A 16,128-nucleotide genomic window follows, 5' to 3' on the forward strand; every position below is an offset into this window, starting at 1 on the left:
GTAATTGTCACTCAGGAGGTTTTTGCCTTTTGACCAACATAGAAAGGAGTGTGAGTGAAGGCTAGAGGTGTACTAACTTGGTCAGGGCAGGGTGACACATAAAATTAACCATCACAGGGAAGGGTAGGGCTGGAGAGGGAGACTGTGGCCAGGTTACAATGCGCTGAGGCTAAGGAGACTGTGTTTATCCTGTAGGCCAGTGGGTCTTACTCTGAAGTCTTTTGGGTGGGACATTCATGGACTTCAAGAGACCTGTGAATGCCCTAAGATTATAAGTAAAATCTGTGAGTCTGTAACTAAAGCTAAAGCTATTTTTCTGGGGCCCACCATCTAAAGAAGATTCTGAAGCCTTAGGGTAGCCGTGGAGGAGACATGAAGGTCCATTTTGCATGGTAGAACCCTGCCTGGCTCTTGCTGCAGTGTGGGAGGACAGGTTTGCAATGTGGAGGTGTGGCAGGCATGGATTTGGGAGGATTGGCAGAGGACTCACCATGTCCATACACTCACTCAGATGGCAAATATTTATTAATCATCCAACTGTGTATCAGACACTAAGAATAAGCTGGGAGGCCATGGCAAGTGAGGTCACCACAGTCCCTGCCACAGTGGAGGTTATGGTATACAGGTAAGGCAGGGAAGAGCACTGCAAAGGGTTTGCCCATTGCATCAGTCATTTATTTATGCACATGTTGATTCAACAATTATTTCTATGCCAAGCTGTCTTCAAGGTGCTGGAGGAAATGAAGCGTACATTTCCCTGGGGAAGACAGACAATAAATAAACACATTAAAATCTGGCTTGGCTTGATGTTGGGGAGGGGTGAGTGCCGTAGAGAAAACAAACCATTTATGCAGCCAACAAACATACGAAAAAAATCTCATCATCACTGGCCATTAGAGAAATGCAAATCAAAACCACAATGAGATACCATCTCACGCCAGTTAGAATGGTGATCATTAAAAAGTCAGGAAACAACAGATGCTGGAGAGGATGTGGAGAAATAGGAACACTTTTACACTGTTGGTGGGAGTGTAAATTAGTTCAGCCATTGTGGAAGACAGTGTGATGATCCCTCAAGGATCTAGAACCAGAAATACCATTTGGCCCAGCAATCCCATTACTGGCTATATACCTAAAGGATTATAAATCATTCTACTAGAAAGACACATGCACACGTATGTTTATTGCAGCATTGTTCACAATAGCAAAGACTTGGAACCAACCCAAATGCCCATCAATGATAGACTGGATAAAGAAAATGTGGCACATATACACCATGGAATACTATGCAGCCATAAAAAAGGATGAGGTAATGTCCTTTGCAGGGACATGGGTGAAGCTGGAAACCATCATTCTCAGCAAACTAACACAGGAACAGAAAACCACACACTACATGTTCTCACTGGTAAGTGGAAATTGAACAATGAGAACACATGGACACAGGGACGGGAACATTACACACCTGGGGCCTATCAGGGGGTTGGGGGCTAAGGGAGTGATAGCATTAGAAGAAATACCTAATGTAGATGACGGGCTGATGGGTGCAGCAAACCACCATGGCACGTGTATACCTATGTAACAAACTTGCACATTCTGCACATGTATCCCAGAACTTAAAGTATAATTAAAAAAAAAAGAAAAGAAAACAAAGCAGTGTAAGAGGATGGAAAGTAATAGGCTCGTTTAGAATGGTGTGAGAAAGCCAGGCAGGGAGAAGGCGCTGAGACAGGGAGGTCCTGGATGTGCTTGTGGAAGAGCTGTGGCAGCACCTGGAACTTGGGGAGCAAGGGAAGGAGTGTGGGCAGGCAAGGGTGAGGGTGCAGGGGGTCATGCTGGGCCTTCCAGGTCACGGAAGGACTTGAGCTTTACTCTTGTTGTGGTGAGAAGCTGCTGAGGGCTTGGAGTTAGGGGAGTGAAAAGATCTCTACTATAATAGGGAGAGTTCGGGATCTGTAACTTAACCCCAGGAGCCAGCAAAGCTCCCTGGAGGAAATGCAGTTTAAGCTGAGAATGGGAGGATAAACAGGTGTTTTTCAGAGAAGAGGAAGGGTGCTCTAGGCACAGAGAACAGCATGCTGGAATGCTTCTGCTAGATCATAGGGGCAAAATGGGAGTGCAGGAGTAGGAGAGGGCTTTCTGGGAAAGATATTTATTTTAATTTTGCATGCATTGAGTTTTTGAGGTTTCTATGGTTTGTTCATGTGGAGGTGCAGAGTGGGTATTTAGCACATAGGTCTGAAGTCCAGGGGAGGGGTGTGGGACAGCAGTTGGGTGTGGCAGAGATTCCACAAAGAGCAAATATCATCTGAGAATGGCAGAGGGCTGAGGGCAGAGCCCTGAGGAACACTGGCGTTTAGGAGCCTGCTGGGGAAAGAAAATACTGCAAAGGGAACAGAAGTGGAGTGGTTGCCAGACATAGAAGCTAGTGTCTAACTAGATGTCATGAGATGTGGGGAAGGTGTTACGTATCTAAGAATGCAAAGTTGAACCCCTGTGAACTGTAATACTTAAGATAAGTCGTATAAATTGTGTGGAACTAGAGCTTGATTTTCCAGGAGAGATGAAATGTGCGTAGGTGACAGGAAACAATGAATATGTGGGCGAGTGTAGTGTGAGCAATTTCTCAGAGGTGAATTTGACAGCATTTTGCTTAGGAAGCTACAAAGAGACCAATGCTAGTTGGTGCAAGGAATTCAAGAATTTGGACTTAAGTCTATATAATGATGATTTTTTTTTTAACTTGAGTTTCCCGGTTTATCACTCCCAGAATATAGGCAGAAGTTTGAGATTTTTATGTGTATTTTCTGGAAAAGATAGTTTCAGTGTTTTTTACATTCTCAAACAGGTTTATGATCCAAAGAAAAGGCAGTGGTCACAGATACGTGAAACGACAAGGTATTCAAAGGAGAACGTTGTACTTTATGACAGTTCTTTGGGCAGTGGCTTGCAGGATGAGTTTGAGGAATGATTGGAGGCAGGAGAGTAATTCTAGTAATTCAAATGTGGAGTATTGTTGATCTCTCAGACACAAATGGAAAAACAAGGAATTCAAAGAAAGATAGGCAGCGTGTTTTGAAGAAATAATTGATGAAGTTTGGTAATGAGTTAGATGTAGGAGATATATTTAGCAAATATTTATTAAGGACTGTATTAATCTGTTATCATGCTGCTAATAAAGACATACCAAGACTGGGTAAATTATAAAGAAAAAGAGATTTAATGGACTCACAGTGCCACGTGGTTGGGGAGGCCTCACAATCATGGCATAAAGCAAAGGAGGAACAAAGTCACGTCTTACATGGCAATAGAGTGTGTGCAAGGGAACTGCCATTTATAAAACCATCAGATTTCATGAGAAATATTCACTGTCATGAGAATAGCACAGACAAAAGCCTGCCACCATGATTTAATTACCTCCCACTGGGTTCCCCCAGGACACATGGAATTATGGAAGCTACAATTCAAGATAAGATTTAGATGGGGATACAGCCAAACCATATCAAGGACCTACTGTATATGATTAAAATTGGGAGCAAATGAGACATGATTCTTGCCTTCTTGGAGTTTAGTGTTTACTAGGGGAACATACACTTGTCAATAATCACCCAAATATAGGATTGGAAATTGTGGTAAGTGCCATGAAAAACAAGTATAGGGAATTTTGAGTGTACATAGCTTTGGGGACTTGATTTGATGAGGGAGCCTTATGAAGTTATTGCACTAGAACTGAATTAAACCACATTTCTAGGAAGTGGACATCTATTTGTTGGTTCTTTAAATTTAGCTTTACAGAAATATTTCCTTTAAAAACCAAGGCTTCTTAAATTTTTAAAACTGCTTGGCTAATCAGGGGAATAATGCTTTTGGATAGCTGGTATCGTTATTTATGGTTGGAAAAACAACAGTATTTGATTACATTGAGCTTTAAACTTTTCCTTTGATTAATGAAAATTTTATTGGCCAATAGTTTTTATTATGCTCTGTTTTTACTTGGTCCAAGAGATTCTATTCTCTGGACCCAATATGAATACCTTCAGACATCCCTCTTTTTTTTTTTTTTTTTTTTTCGCCCAGGCTGGAGTGCACTGGCACGATCTAGGCTCACTGCAACCTCCGCCTCCTGTGTTCAAGCAATTCTCTGCCTCAGCCTCCCGAGTAGCTGGGATTACAGGCACCTGCCACCACACCTGGCTTATTTTTGTATTTTTACCAGAGATGGGGTTTCACCATCTTGAACTGGTCTTGAACTCCTGACCTCATGATTCACCCACCTTGGTCTCCTAAAGTGCTGGGATTACAGGCATGAGCCACCGCACCCAGCCCAGACATCCTTCTTAATTATGTTGAATATGTAATATCAGTGATTTCATTTGAAAATATTTAGTAGTCGAACTAGATCAAGGCAGTTAAGCTTCCTATTTCCATAGATGCAGTGGTATTGTGTCTTTTTTATATGATCTCTCATGCTTCTGGACATCCTTTTTTCTGCTATTCTTCATTCCTTAGCTACACTTGGTGCTTCGTGGTTGTAATGCATTGTCATAGATGCGTTCATTTCTCATTCGATCTTCAGCTCTATTTCTTTCCAGAGAATCTCTACAGGCATCTGTTAGGTTGAAGGACATCTAATGTCTTAATGTGTAGCTTGGTAAACCAGTCAACTTTCTATCTGAGTCTTAAGAGAAAGTGTCCAAGATGAGAAACGGTACAGGTTTGGTGACAACTCAATGAGAAAAAGAAGAATTTTACAAGGAAGGAGGTATCTTAGTAATTTTGCTAAAGAAGTAGGTAAACCTTCACTTATAATAAAGGGATAGGGCTCGGTTAGGGTTTGTGAAGTCTCCCCTTAGGAAAGCAAACCCTGAAATATTTTGAATCTTTTAAAGAAGGAAAATAAGAGTCTTTTAAATAAATTTTTAAAATTTATTTTATATATTTTTTATAGACAGGCTCTCACTCTGTCTCCCAGGCTGGAATGCAGTGGTGCAACCAAAGCTCACTGCAGCCTTGAATGCCTGGGCTCAAGCGGTCCTTCTGTCCCAGCCTCCTGAGTAGCTGGGACTGCAGGCATGAGCCAATGTGCCCAGCAAGAGACATTCATTTTGGTACTGTGATAGTACAGAAAAACAAAGGGCCTTTGAGGCCGAAGGAGCAGAAGAAGTATGGACTTAGACATGGTATAGGCACTTTCTACTAAAGAGCTGTGAAGCTAAAAATGCCAGGTCTATGACAGGTGCAGTGGGCCAAGGCCAGGTACAGAGCAGCAGGAAGAGAGGAGGTGGGGACCTGTACCTAGGCCCATCTGCTGGGACTGATGTAGCCATAGGTACTCAGAGAAGCCCAGATTGGTGCCTGACCCACCCTTATGGCCCAGACATGGACACCTCCCAGTCTGTTCCTTCCTGCTGCCCATGGTTGGGCTGTGTTAGTCTGTATTCTGAGGACACAGCTCTCTGTCTAGAGGAAGTTATGTTATCTTGGTCTGATGGATACTCAACATGAACATTATTTCAACGTGCCACAGGGTCTTGGAGCCCAGAGGAAGACCGCTCTTGCCTTTTAGTTTATATTCTTTGTTTTTTTTTAAATAACATTTTGAGAGTCTTTATGGAGTAAGTCTGGGCCAAAATGATAATGGACAATGTTATTTACATGGATTTCTAAGTTGGCTAAAAAAGTTCCTTTATGGGTAGTGAATATAGCCCATGTAGTTTCCCCGTCTTCTTTAGATGCCTTCTATTTGTATGCCCAAAGTCTGCAGTTGATTTTCAGTAAGCTGGGGGTCATCTTAGAGATAAAATGTAGATGAATGGCATTTTGCTGACAGCATACATCTTTGCTATTTCTGAGGAAAATGGGCTCTCGCTATTAAATCTTTTGTCAATATTTATAAAAATAATATTTACATATTCTATCTATATTGTGGAAACTATACATTTATTGATTCAGTCATTTGATATCAATGTTGTTGAGTCCCTATTCCAAGTGAGGCACTATGCTCTAAGCACATGGCATTTTAAAGATGAATAAGACACAAAGAACTTTGCAGATAGTAATGGAAATGAGAATTAATCAATTGAAGATTAATATAGTAAGTAGCAGAAGAGAAATTAAAAAATCTTCTAGAGAGTTCAGAACAGGGATGTTGATTCAAGTTTATGGGGAATAGGAGTGGCTGGTAAGGGAGGCATTCAGGCAAAAGACATAAAAATGCAGTATTCCCCTCGCACTCATTGGGATGGCTACTATATTAGAAAAAGAAGAGAGTAAGTGTTGGAGAGGATATAGAGCAAATAGAAACCTTGTGCCTTGTTCATGAGAATGTAAAATGGTGCAGCCACTGTGGAAAACACTGGTGATTCCTCAAAAAATCAAAATAGAATTATCATATGATCCAGTAATTCTACTTCTGGGTATATATCTAAAAGAATTAAAAATCTGGGTCTTGAAGAAATATTTGTATACTCATAGTTATAGCAACATTATTCATAATAGCCAAAAAGTAGAAGCAATCCAGATGTCTATAGATGGATGAATGGGTAAACAAAGTCTGTGTAGTATATACAGACAATGGCATATTAGTCACATCACGGACCTTCAGGACATTATCCTAAGTGAAATATGCCAGACACAAAAAGCAAAAGTAGGGTTTCACTTAATGAGGTATCTAGAATTGCCACATTCACAGAGAACAAAAGTAGATTGGTGGCTGCTAGGGGATAGGGGAAGGAGAAAATGGGGAATTATTGTTTAATGGGTAGGAGTTTCAGTTTTGTGAAATGAAAATGTCCTGAAGACTGGTTGCACGATGATGTGAGTATATCTAACACGATTGAATTGATGAACACTTAAGCGTGGTTACGATGGTAAATTTTGTGTTATGTATATCTTACCACAATTTAAAAAATATAGCATTTTATTATGTAGGTGTGGGTGGGAAGATACTTGACACATTGGAACTTCTGGCCATGCGTATACTGTTCACTCACTTATTCCTTCATTCATTCAACAAACATGTATTGAATGCTTGCTATGTGCTGGGCACTGAGCTAGATACAACAATTAATAAGGCTTATAAGACATTGAATCTATCAATTTCATGCTTGCTAAATATCTACTCCCACCTCCAAAGGCACTAAGCTTCTACAGTTAGATATTCATAGCTGCTTCCTACTGACTTGAATCATGCATAGGATATTAGTAAACAAGCAATAAAAAGATTTGAGGTTGATGGGGGTGGGTTCAACAGCATGGTGGTGAAATGGAAAGAGATGGGTAACAGAATATGAACTAGAATTGAAAACTGTGAGCCAGTGCTCTCTAATGAACATTAAAAAATAAAGAATTCCTATTTGAGGCTGCCAACCTCAGAACTAAGTTATTTAGAATGGACAAAATTGGCAAAGTCAGACGTATTCAACCCAAGGAGCCAATATTTTGTGAATATTATGGCAAATGTAGTTTGAGAACCACTACCACAAAATTGTGAACCATAATAATGAGTGAGAAGGCAGGGAGAGGTTATACAATTTGGGCTAAAAGGAAAGACAGGGCTTGTGAAGGGGAGGACCAGTGAAAGTCAGTGTGGTTCGGGTATTTGGGTGGGGACTGGAAGCAGGAAGCTTGAGCTTCCTTTGCCAAGAGACCCTGCTGGAAGGGCTATCATCAATTGACTTTAGCTCATCTTAGGATTTTCATTTTTTAAAAAATGTTCACAGGAACCTTCACTCCATCTATACTTTCAATGTCTGCCTACCTTTCTTTCTTATACAACTTTGAACACTCTCTCCATTCATTTAAATATATTATGGAGTGCCAACTACATGCCAGGCACTGTGCTGGGCTCTTATTCCACCTTTATTTGATTGCACATGCCTGCCAAGTCCTGGGCCAATATAACATCTACTCCTATGTCTGGTCTGGTGAGAGATGCAAACTCATCTTTCTCTACTTTCCTTACCTCCTTCCTTCCAGTCTTCTTCAAGTTGTCTTCATTGAGGCAATTTCTTTTACCTGTGTTTTTAATCCCAACTCCTCTAGTTTCCTTCTTGGCTTTATTCTTTTATCTTCCTCTTTGTACTTTCAACCATTCCCTTTCTCCTGGCCCATGCCCTTCAGTCTACACGAGGCCTTCTCAAGTCTCTTCGTTCTAAAAAATTCATTTTCATGGGTCTTATATTCTTCAGCTGCCACCCTATCTGTATCTTTTCCTATTCTCCTCCAAGTTCTCAAAGGAATGCCTTCCCTCATTTTCATCTCCTTACATTCCATCTGCTGAATTTTGGCTTGTGCCTGTACCTGTCTAAGGAAACTCCTTGCTAAGAGTCTGCTTTGTCAGGTCTGAATTCACTTAACCAGTCTTTGCTTTGTTGGACTTCTCTGCCCCATTTGCCGTTCTTGATCATCCTCTCCATAAACCTTTCTACTTAAAGCATTTTACTTCCTTATTTTCTTGGTTTTCCTAGAATCTCCTTACTGTTCATTTTCAGCTTCCTTTCTGTGTTCCTCTTCTCTTTCTGCATTTTTTTTTTAGCTTTCTACTTTCTTAAAGCATTTTACTTCCTTATTTTCTTGGTTTTCCTAGAATTTTCTTACTGTTCATTTTCAGTTTCCTTTCTGTGTTCCTCTGATTGTCTCTCTTTATACATTTTTTTTTTCTGTGTTCCTCTGATTTTCACGCAGTCTGGAGTTGTCATGATCAATCATAGCCTACTGCAGCCTCAACATCCTGGGCTCAAGTGATCCTCCCACCTCAGCCTTACAAGTAGCTAGGACTATAGTCACACATCACCATTCTCAGCTAATTTTTTTAAGAAGCATTTTTATAGAGATGGAGTCTTGCTATATTGTGCAGGCTGGGCTCAAACTACAGGGCTTAAACAATTCTCCTGCTTTGGCCTCCCAAAGTGCTGGGATTCCAGGCATGAACCACCATGCTCAGTCTCTATATGTTCCTAAAGAGGAGTTTTGAATATTGAAGAACAGTATTTTCAAATTACATTATTCAAGTTATAAAAACTGATATCCAGGGTTGTGTGGCAATGACGTAAAAATTTGAATTGTTATTTTTTTGACACATGTTCTGTGTTGTCCATCAGTTCATCTGAGTTCCAAATGTCCCAGCCGTTTTATGCTTTGTCTCTGTTTCCCAGAGACCCTGAGTGTGGTCTAGAGTTGGGATGAGCATTGGTCCCTAATGGTTCTGAAATAATTGTAAATTCCTGCAAAAACATTAAGTCTATTAGAAACCAGCTAATTTCATTTTGTCATTTTTATAGGTAACATATTCTGGTGCAGTAGTATGTTTTTAAAACAAGTTTGCAATAAACAATTTCCCCTCAAGGTTAATATAATAGGCAACACCTTTTGCTGCAACAGACGGCAAGAGGTAATGAAAGATTAGCTTACATTATGATTCATTATTTCAAAATGTCAGGATAAAGTGGATCTGCTGCATCTCCCAGAGAGTGCATGTTTTGCTTTTCTAATGTTAATGGATTTACTGTTTTTTTCCCCCCAGGCCAAATTCAGATAATCGACGCCAGGGTGGCAGAGAAAGATTGGCCAGTACCAATGACAAGGGAAGTATGGCTATGGAATCTGCCAAGGAGACTCGCTACTGTGCAGTGTGCAATGACTATGCTTCAGGCTACCATTATGGAGTCTGGTCCTGTGAGGGCTGCAAGGCCTTCTTCAAGAGAAGTATTCAAGGTAATAGTGTGTTGAAAACGACTTCTATTTTTGATCCTATGAGCAGATCCTAAGAGCCAAAGCGACTGAGGAAGGAAGACATAGAATCAGCCATTTGTACAAAACATGAATCCCTAGTAGGTCCACTAGTATCTTTGGTGGAAACATGGAGAAGAGACAGGATCTCAGGAGAAGGAGTTGACACATGGCAGGGCAGCTGAGGCTGAGTAATTCCGCTTCCTTCCTTTGGCAAGACTCAAACAGTCTTGAGCAACTCTACAGAGGAATTCCACTAGCTGGATCTCTGAGGAAAAAAGAAATGTTGTCTGTGCCCTGATTGGGGAATGCCAGATGGACATTCATGTTTGGTAGGCAACTTTGCCTATATGATCTGGTATATGCTGTTAATTGTCCATGCATAATTATCTCTCTACTCAGGCCTTGTCCAGGCAAATATTCTGTTTTGTTCTAGTTTAGCTTGTTCTCCCCTTTCTCTCTTCCATCTCTTTCTTGTCTCAATGGATGACAGGATGTTTTGCTATGAGCTGACTCAGTGGTTGGTGTCTTGTAATGGGGAGATATCATCTTTATCAAACAGTTATTAAGTATCTACCTGTAGCATTTCATTTTCCTGCCTGCCTCCATTCTTTTCTTGTCTATAGTTTACCAATTGTAGCTAATATACGGAGAGCTATACTTTATTTCTACTCCAGAAATGTCTCTATTATTGCATTATAATAGGATACCCTGGGGAAACACTAATCATTTTTACTACCTAAAATACCTATGCTGAATATCCTTTATCTGACAGGAACAGAGATCTGACAGCAGCTTAGGCTAACCAAATTCATTTTTTATCTTAAGTGTGGGGCATTTTTCTCTCTTCTTATTCTTTACCTTTTCAGCTTAAGTGAAGGTTAGTATAAACACTAAGAATATTTCTGATGGAGTTTTCATGTGATTCCTTCTACAAAAACCCAGATTTAAGTAACTTGTTGAAAACCAGAGTCCGCTAAGTTAATAAACACTGATTGAAGAAGTGATTCTCGTGGACTTTCTGTGATAGCTCTTTCCTGCCCTGATATGAGATGAAAGCTGGGGGATGGTATATAGTATTTATTTTTCCTTCCGTTGCCAGTGGGACTTTTTTTTTTTTTTTAAAGCTGTTCATATCTTAATCGAGTAGCATGTGAGGTCAACATGGTCTATTTTAAAAGCATTTTCTTCGACACATTGCTTTTAACATCTTTTAGAACTCTGCTGTGAGACACATGGACTTTTTTGTTGGTATTTTTATACAATTAATGATATTCTCAATAGTAATCTTTGTGTGTGTATATATATGGAAATAAATTCTAAATGTAAGTTAATATATTTATTATTTTTCTAAACATATATAAATATATATATATGCACACAGGCTATTTAATTTTATTAGATGATGCTATTTTAATTCAGAAAAAATGACATTTATATTTTGATTTAGGTTAGTATAAGCCCTTAGAGGTGTTTTGACAACTCTCTTAATTTGTGGTTTTACTGTTTATTTGACTTTATATAATCTAAAATACCATTGTTTTTACCAAACATTTAATTTGGCAGTGAAAGAGCGTCTGACAGAGGTATGGTTAGTAGATAGGTCTAACTGCACAACTGGATGGATTGAGCTGAGACTGTTTCCTCATCAGTAAAAATGATTTGAAGCAGTGGTTGGCAACGTTTTTCTGTAAAGGGCCAGGTAATAATATTTTAGGCTTTACAAGGGCCATGCAGTCTCTGTTGCAGCTACTGAACTGGATTATAGCCTGTAAGGTGACCTGTAAACACATGGAAGTGATTATGTGCTAATAAAACTTTATTTATCAGAATAGGTAACAGATCAGCCCTGGCCCGTGGCTGATCCCTGATTTGATGTTTATTTATCTGATCTAAATACCTTTATTTATGGAAGGGAATAGGGGATTTTTAAATCTAAAGTTTTGATTATTCACATTTTACTGAGAACTTACTCTATACCTGATTAGATGTTCTGAGAGAAATAAAAAAAAGTGTAAGACATAATCCATAATACCACAAAATTTAAAATGTATTTAGGAAATTTATTTGAGGAAGTAAATGTACTTGTTCTCATGATACAATCAGAAAGTAAGTCAGCATTGATAAAGTGTTACCTGTATGAGAAAGATAAGGAAAACAATAGAGAGATGTAAGAAATGAAAATACCAGTTATAAATTAAAATTATTAATATTGAAAGTGGAAATGATCTTCCTCCGAGAAACAATGGCAATATTCTCACAAATTTTTAACATCATTTTTGTTCAGCATTTAAGATAAAATTATATAAATTCCCATAACATTTAGTATTGTCTCTAAGCATTAAGAACAGAAAAAACAGAAGGAAAATATATTTTTAAAAATCAATGAATACAGTGTGAGATATTTCATTGGTATGGCATTATCTCAAGTTCAAACATTTTGAAAAATGTCTGCTTACTCTTTGATAGTTAAAAACAAGTATCTCAGCTGGCGTGGTGGCTCAGGCCTGTAACCCCAGCACTTTGGGAGGCTGAGGCGAGTGGATCACAAGGTCAGGAGATCGAGACCATCCTGGCCAACATGGTGAAACCCCATCTCTACTGAAAATACGAAAATTAGCTGAGCGTGGTGGTGCACACCTGTAGTCCCAGCTACTTGGGAGGCTGAGGCAGGATAATTGCTTGAACCTGGGAGGCAGAGGTTGCAGTGAGCTGAGATCATGCCACTGCAGTCCAGCCTGGTGACAGAGTGAGACTCCATCTCAAAAAACAAACAAAACAACACCACCACAACTAACAAAAACCTCTTATCGCCGTCTTGTATACGCAGACCAGCTAGTAGAATTTTACTGAAACAGTAGCATATAAAAATGCAATTCCACTTGGTTTCAGAAACTTCTTGTGTATCATAGTGTGAAGTCACTTATCTTAGGTTTTTAAAATGGGATAAATATTGAGTCCAAAGTTCTGGAAGAAGCCTAGAAAGAAGGCAGAGTTATTAACTTTTAGATATAGGGAGGAACCTTAAAATTATTCAGTTCTTCATTCATTCACTTATTCATTGACTAGCTTTACTAACAAAGCCCTATGCAAGACCCTGGAAATGCAATGATAGAAAAACCTGGTCCCTACCCTCACAGAACTTGTGAGGTAAAGGGGGATACAGACTGATAAACCAGCAATTAGATGATGGTGTCAAGATAGAGGTGAAGGCAGTGTCTTATAGGATCCAAACTCCACTCAGTCCTGGTGGTGGTTGAGTCTGGCTATCAGAGGTTTCCTGATTAAATCTGGAGGGTGAGTCAAGGGAGCATGGTGAAGAAGGAGGGAATGCATGTTTAGCCATGTGAATGAGTCCACGAGTGAAGACCAGGAGGAAAGGCAGAGCGCGGGGAATTCTATGCGTAATATTTAACAAAATTAATGTACTGTTAAACAAAGACATTTCTGGGCCATGGATTTAATCCTAGACTGTGTAAAAACCAAGTAATTGATTTCCTTTATACTTTAAAAGCATTTCCATGTATTTGATTTGTTTGTGTGTATAAAAGGGAAATACCACAACAAGTTTAAGGGTTTCTAGTTCTGCTTTCTCATCATAGTCTTGATAACTTGGAACTAAAAAGTTTTTGCTGAAATTGTCTGTGACTCTTTATAAATCACACTGCCCCTCAAACACATTTAAGGATGGTGAAGGGTCTGACACGTAGGTGGGAAGTTCTGAAGATGCCGCAGCTCTCCCTGTTTTCCTTGTTACTTAAGAAGAGAGCTAGAAATGAGTGTACATCAGATTATTCTCGTGTTCTAAGTGTTTTGGTTGAAGAGGTAAAGTGTTTGGCTTGAAAGCATACAAATTTTCATCCACTACTTAGTGTACAAACTTGATTACTTAAGAGATTGAGTAATGGCCTCCAGTGAAACGCATTCTTTTTAAAAAGCAAAGTGAAGGATGCTATTTAAGTCAGAAGGGGCAAAATTGGATATTTTGTGAGTTTATTAATCATTGCAGGCATAGAAGTAGTGTTCCTTAAGATGTGTTTTAGACAGAGTCTCTGGGATGCGTTATATAAGCAGATCTGGTTGTAGCTTCAGCAGCCAGATACTACCTTTGAGTATTATTTCAAGGAAAAAGGACTCCACTGAGCTCACTGCTTCTCTTTCATTATTATTTCAGAAGGTTGTGTGGCATAGAGGGGGCTCAGGCCTACCTATACACCACTAGCTATGTTGCCATTTTATATTATTTCTATAAGGTGCCAACAGAAGCTGCTCATCTCAGACAGACATGGCCCAGGCAAGTATTGACTTACAGATGATCTTTGGCCAGGAAGACATGGTATCAGGGTAGAGTCTGGTTATGGGTCAATGCAGTGGGGACCTTAGGTCCTACAGGTATAACTGAGAGCCTGATCCACCAGGCCTTAGAAAGCTTCAGGGTGAGACAGTCCAGCACCCTGGATAGCTCCTTTAACAGCTGTGGCCGGTAAGCAGGCACTTACTTGCTAAAGAACTCACGCCCATTTAGCTGGCTTCATCTGCTTTGTAGAGCTCTGTTAAAAGAGATCGTAGTTCTTTTGGGCTTGGAGACTCACTCTTGTTCACTTAAAGTGGATTGGTTCTTACATTTATTTTCATAGTTGTGTCTGATCACCTTCTGGCTTGATGTATGCCCCTATGTCTGGAAAAGGTTAGAGAATGGGGTAGAAGTGGAGGCTGCCCTCCCATCATGTAACTGTTTTATCTTTTCAGAGATACAATTGGGATCCTAACCCTTTGGTCTCCGTATTTCCACACTTGCTCTTATACAATTCAGTTTCCATGCAACAGCAGGAGAGATGTTTTAGATATATTAATCAGATCCTATGGTCTTGAGTTTACAGCTCTCAGTGTAAATCTTACTCTCAAGAGAAAAATTTTCCTTCTGCAGCTGAAAACATTCGACATATTCTCTCTCCTGTTCCTTCTCCCCCATTCACTGTACTCCAGGCTCACCAGCTTTTATTTTTATTTATTTTTTGCTATTCCCCCCAACACGCCAATATGTTCCTTCCTCAGGATCTCAGCACATGTGGTTCCCTTTTTCCCTTCGCTTGGAATACCCAGATCTTTACTTGGCTGGTTTCTTGTCATTCAGATTCTGCCCAAAGTCACTTTCTCAGAAGTAGTATTACCCTTCCACGAGTAATACTACTCTTACTTCTCTTTACAGCTCTCAAATTCTTACGAAGTTTTCCTATTTATTCATTTGTTTGATTATTGTCTGTCTGCATCAAGTACCGTGCAAACTTGGATGTAAACTCAGTGATAGCTGATTTCTGTTCAGCATTGTTTGTTGCTATAGCTCCAGTGCTTTTAGTCACGTTGGGCACGTCCCTACTAAATAGTAGAATATGGCGAAGGGTCAGAATCTTGATAGATAGCCGGGCGTGGTGGCTCATGCCTATAATCCCAGCACTTTGGGAGGCTGAGATGGGCGGATCACGAGGTGAGGAGTTCAAGACCAGCCTGACCAACATGGTGAAACCCTGTCTCTACTAAAAATACAAAAATTAGCCAGTTGTGATGGCATGTGCCTGTAATCCCAGCTACTCAGGAGGCTGAGGCAGGAGAATTGCTTGAACTCGGGAGGTGGAGGTTGCAGTGAGCTGAGATCGCGACACTGCACTCCAGCCTGGGCGACAGAGTGAGACTTCATCTCAAAAAAAAAAAAATAATGATAGATAAAAACTGCTAGAGGCTCTCTGAGAAGGAAGAAATGTCACTGGGTTAGGTTGGTAAGAGAAGTGTTAATGCAAGTGGTACATTTGATATAAGCATGCAAATAAATGGTAGTTTGGAGGAGAATTCCAGAAATGTGAAACAGTATTGAGAAATTGAGTAAGCCAGCCTTGAGAGAACACATGGCTTATTGTCCTCTCCTTCTGTTTTGCTCTTCAGCTCTCTGAAGTGGGCATTCTCTAGGGTCCTGTCTTCAATCTCAGCTTCTTTTTCTTCTTCATCCTTCTCTTTCCACCTAGTTTCCTAGGGAATTATATATATGTATATAATTTTATATATATACAAAATTATATATATATTATTTTATATACATATAAAATAATATATATATATATATATGTCTGGTACAGGCTGAATTGTGTCTCCCAGAAAGATATGTTGAAGTCCTAATGCTCAGTGCCTCAGAATGTGACCTTATCTGGAAATAGTGTCATTCCAGGTGTAATTAGTTAAGATGAAGTTATACTGTGGTGTAACCCACAGTATGCTTCCAGTATATACTTCAGTATATGGGCCCTTAATCTAATGTGACTGATATCTTTAGAATCAGAAGAAAATTTGGACACAAACACAGAGAAGAGAATGTCAAATGATAACACAGAGAGAGAGAAGAGAGAGGGGGAG

At 39.7% G+C, this 16,128-nt stretch overlaps 1 protein-coding gene across 3 annotated transcripts in view; it reads left to right on the plus strand.

Moving 5' to 3' along the window:
• The window catches only part of ESR1 (estrogen receptor 1), a 416,254-nt gene that overhangs the window by 142,460 nt on the left and 257,666 nt on the right, over positions 1–16,128 (plus strand). For all 3 annotated transcript variants that reach the window (XM_063605040.1, XM_063605039.1, XM_063605041.1), the window contains one exon: positions 9,521–9,711. In XM_063605040.1, coding sequence (XP_063461110.1) covers positions 9,521–9,711 — 191 coding nt within the window. The remainder of the gene's footprint in view (positions 1–9,520; positions 9,712–16,128) is intronic.

The sequence above is a fragment of the Pan paniscus genome, chromosome 5 (genome assembly GCF_029289425.2).
Source record: "Pan paniscus chromosome 5, NHGRI_mPanPan1-v2.0_pri, whole genome shotgun sequence".
Classification (NCBI taxonomy): Eukaryota; Metazoa; Chordata; class Mammalia; order Primates; family Hominidae; genus Pan; species Pan paniscus.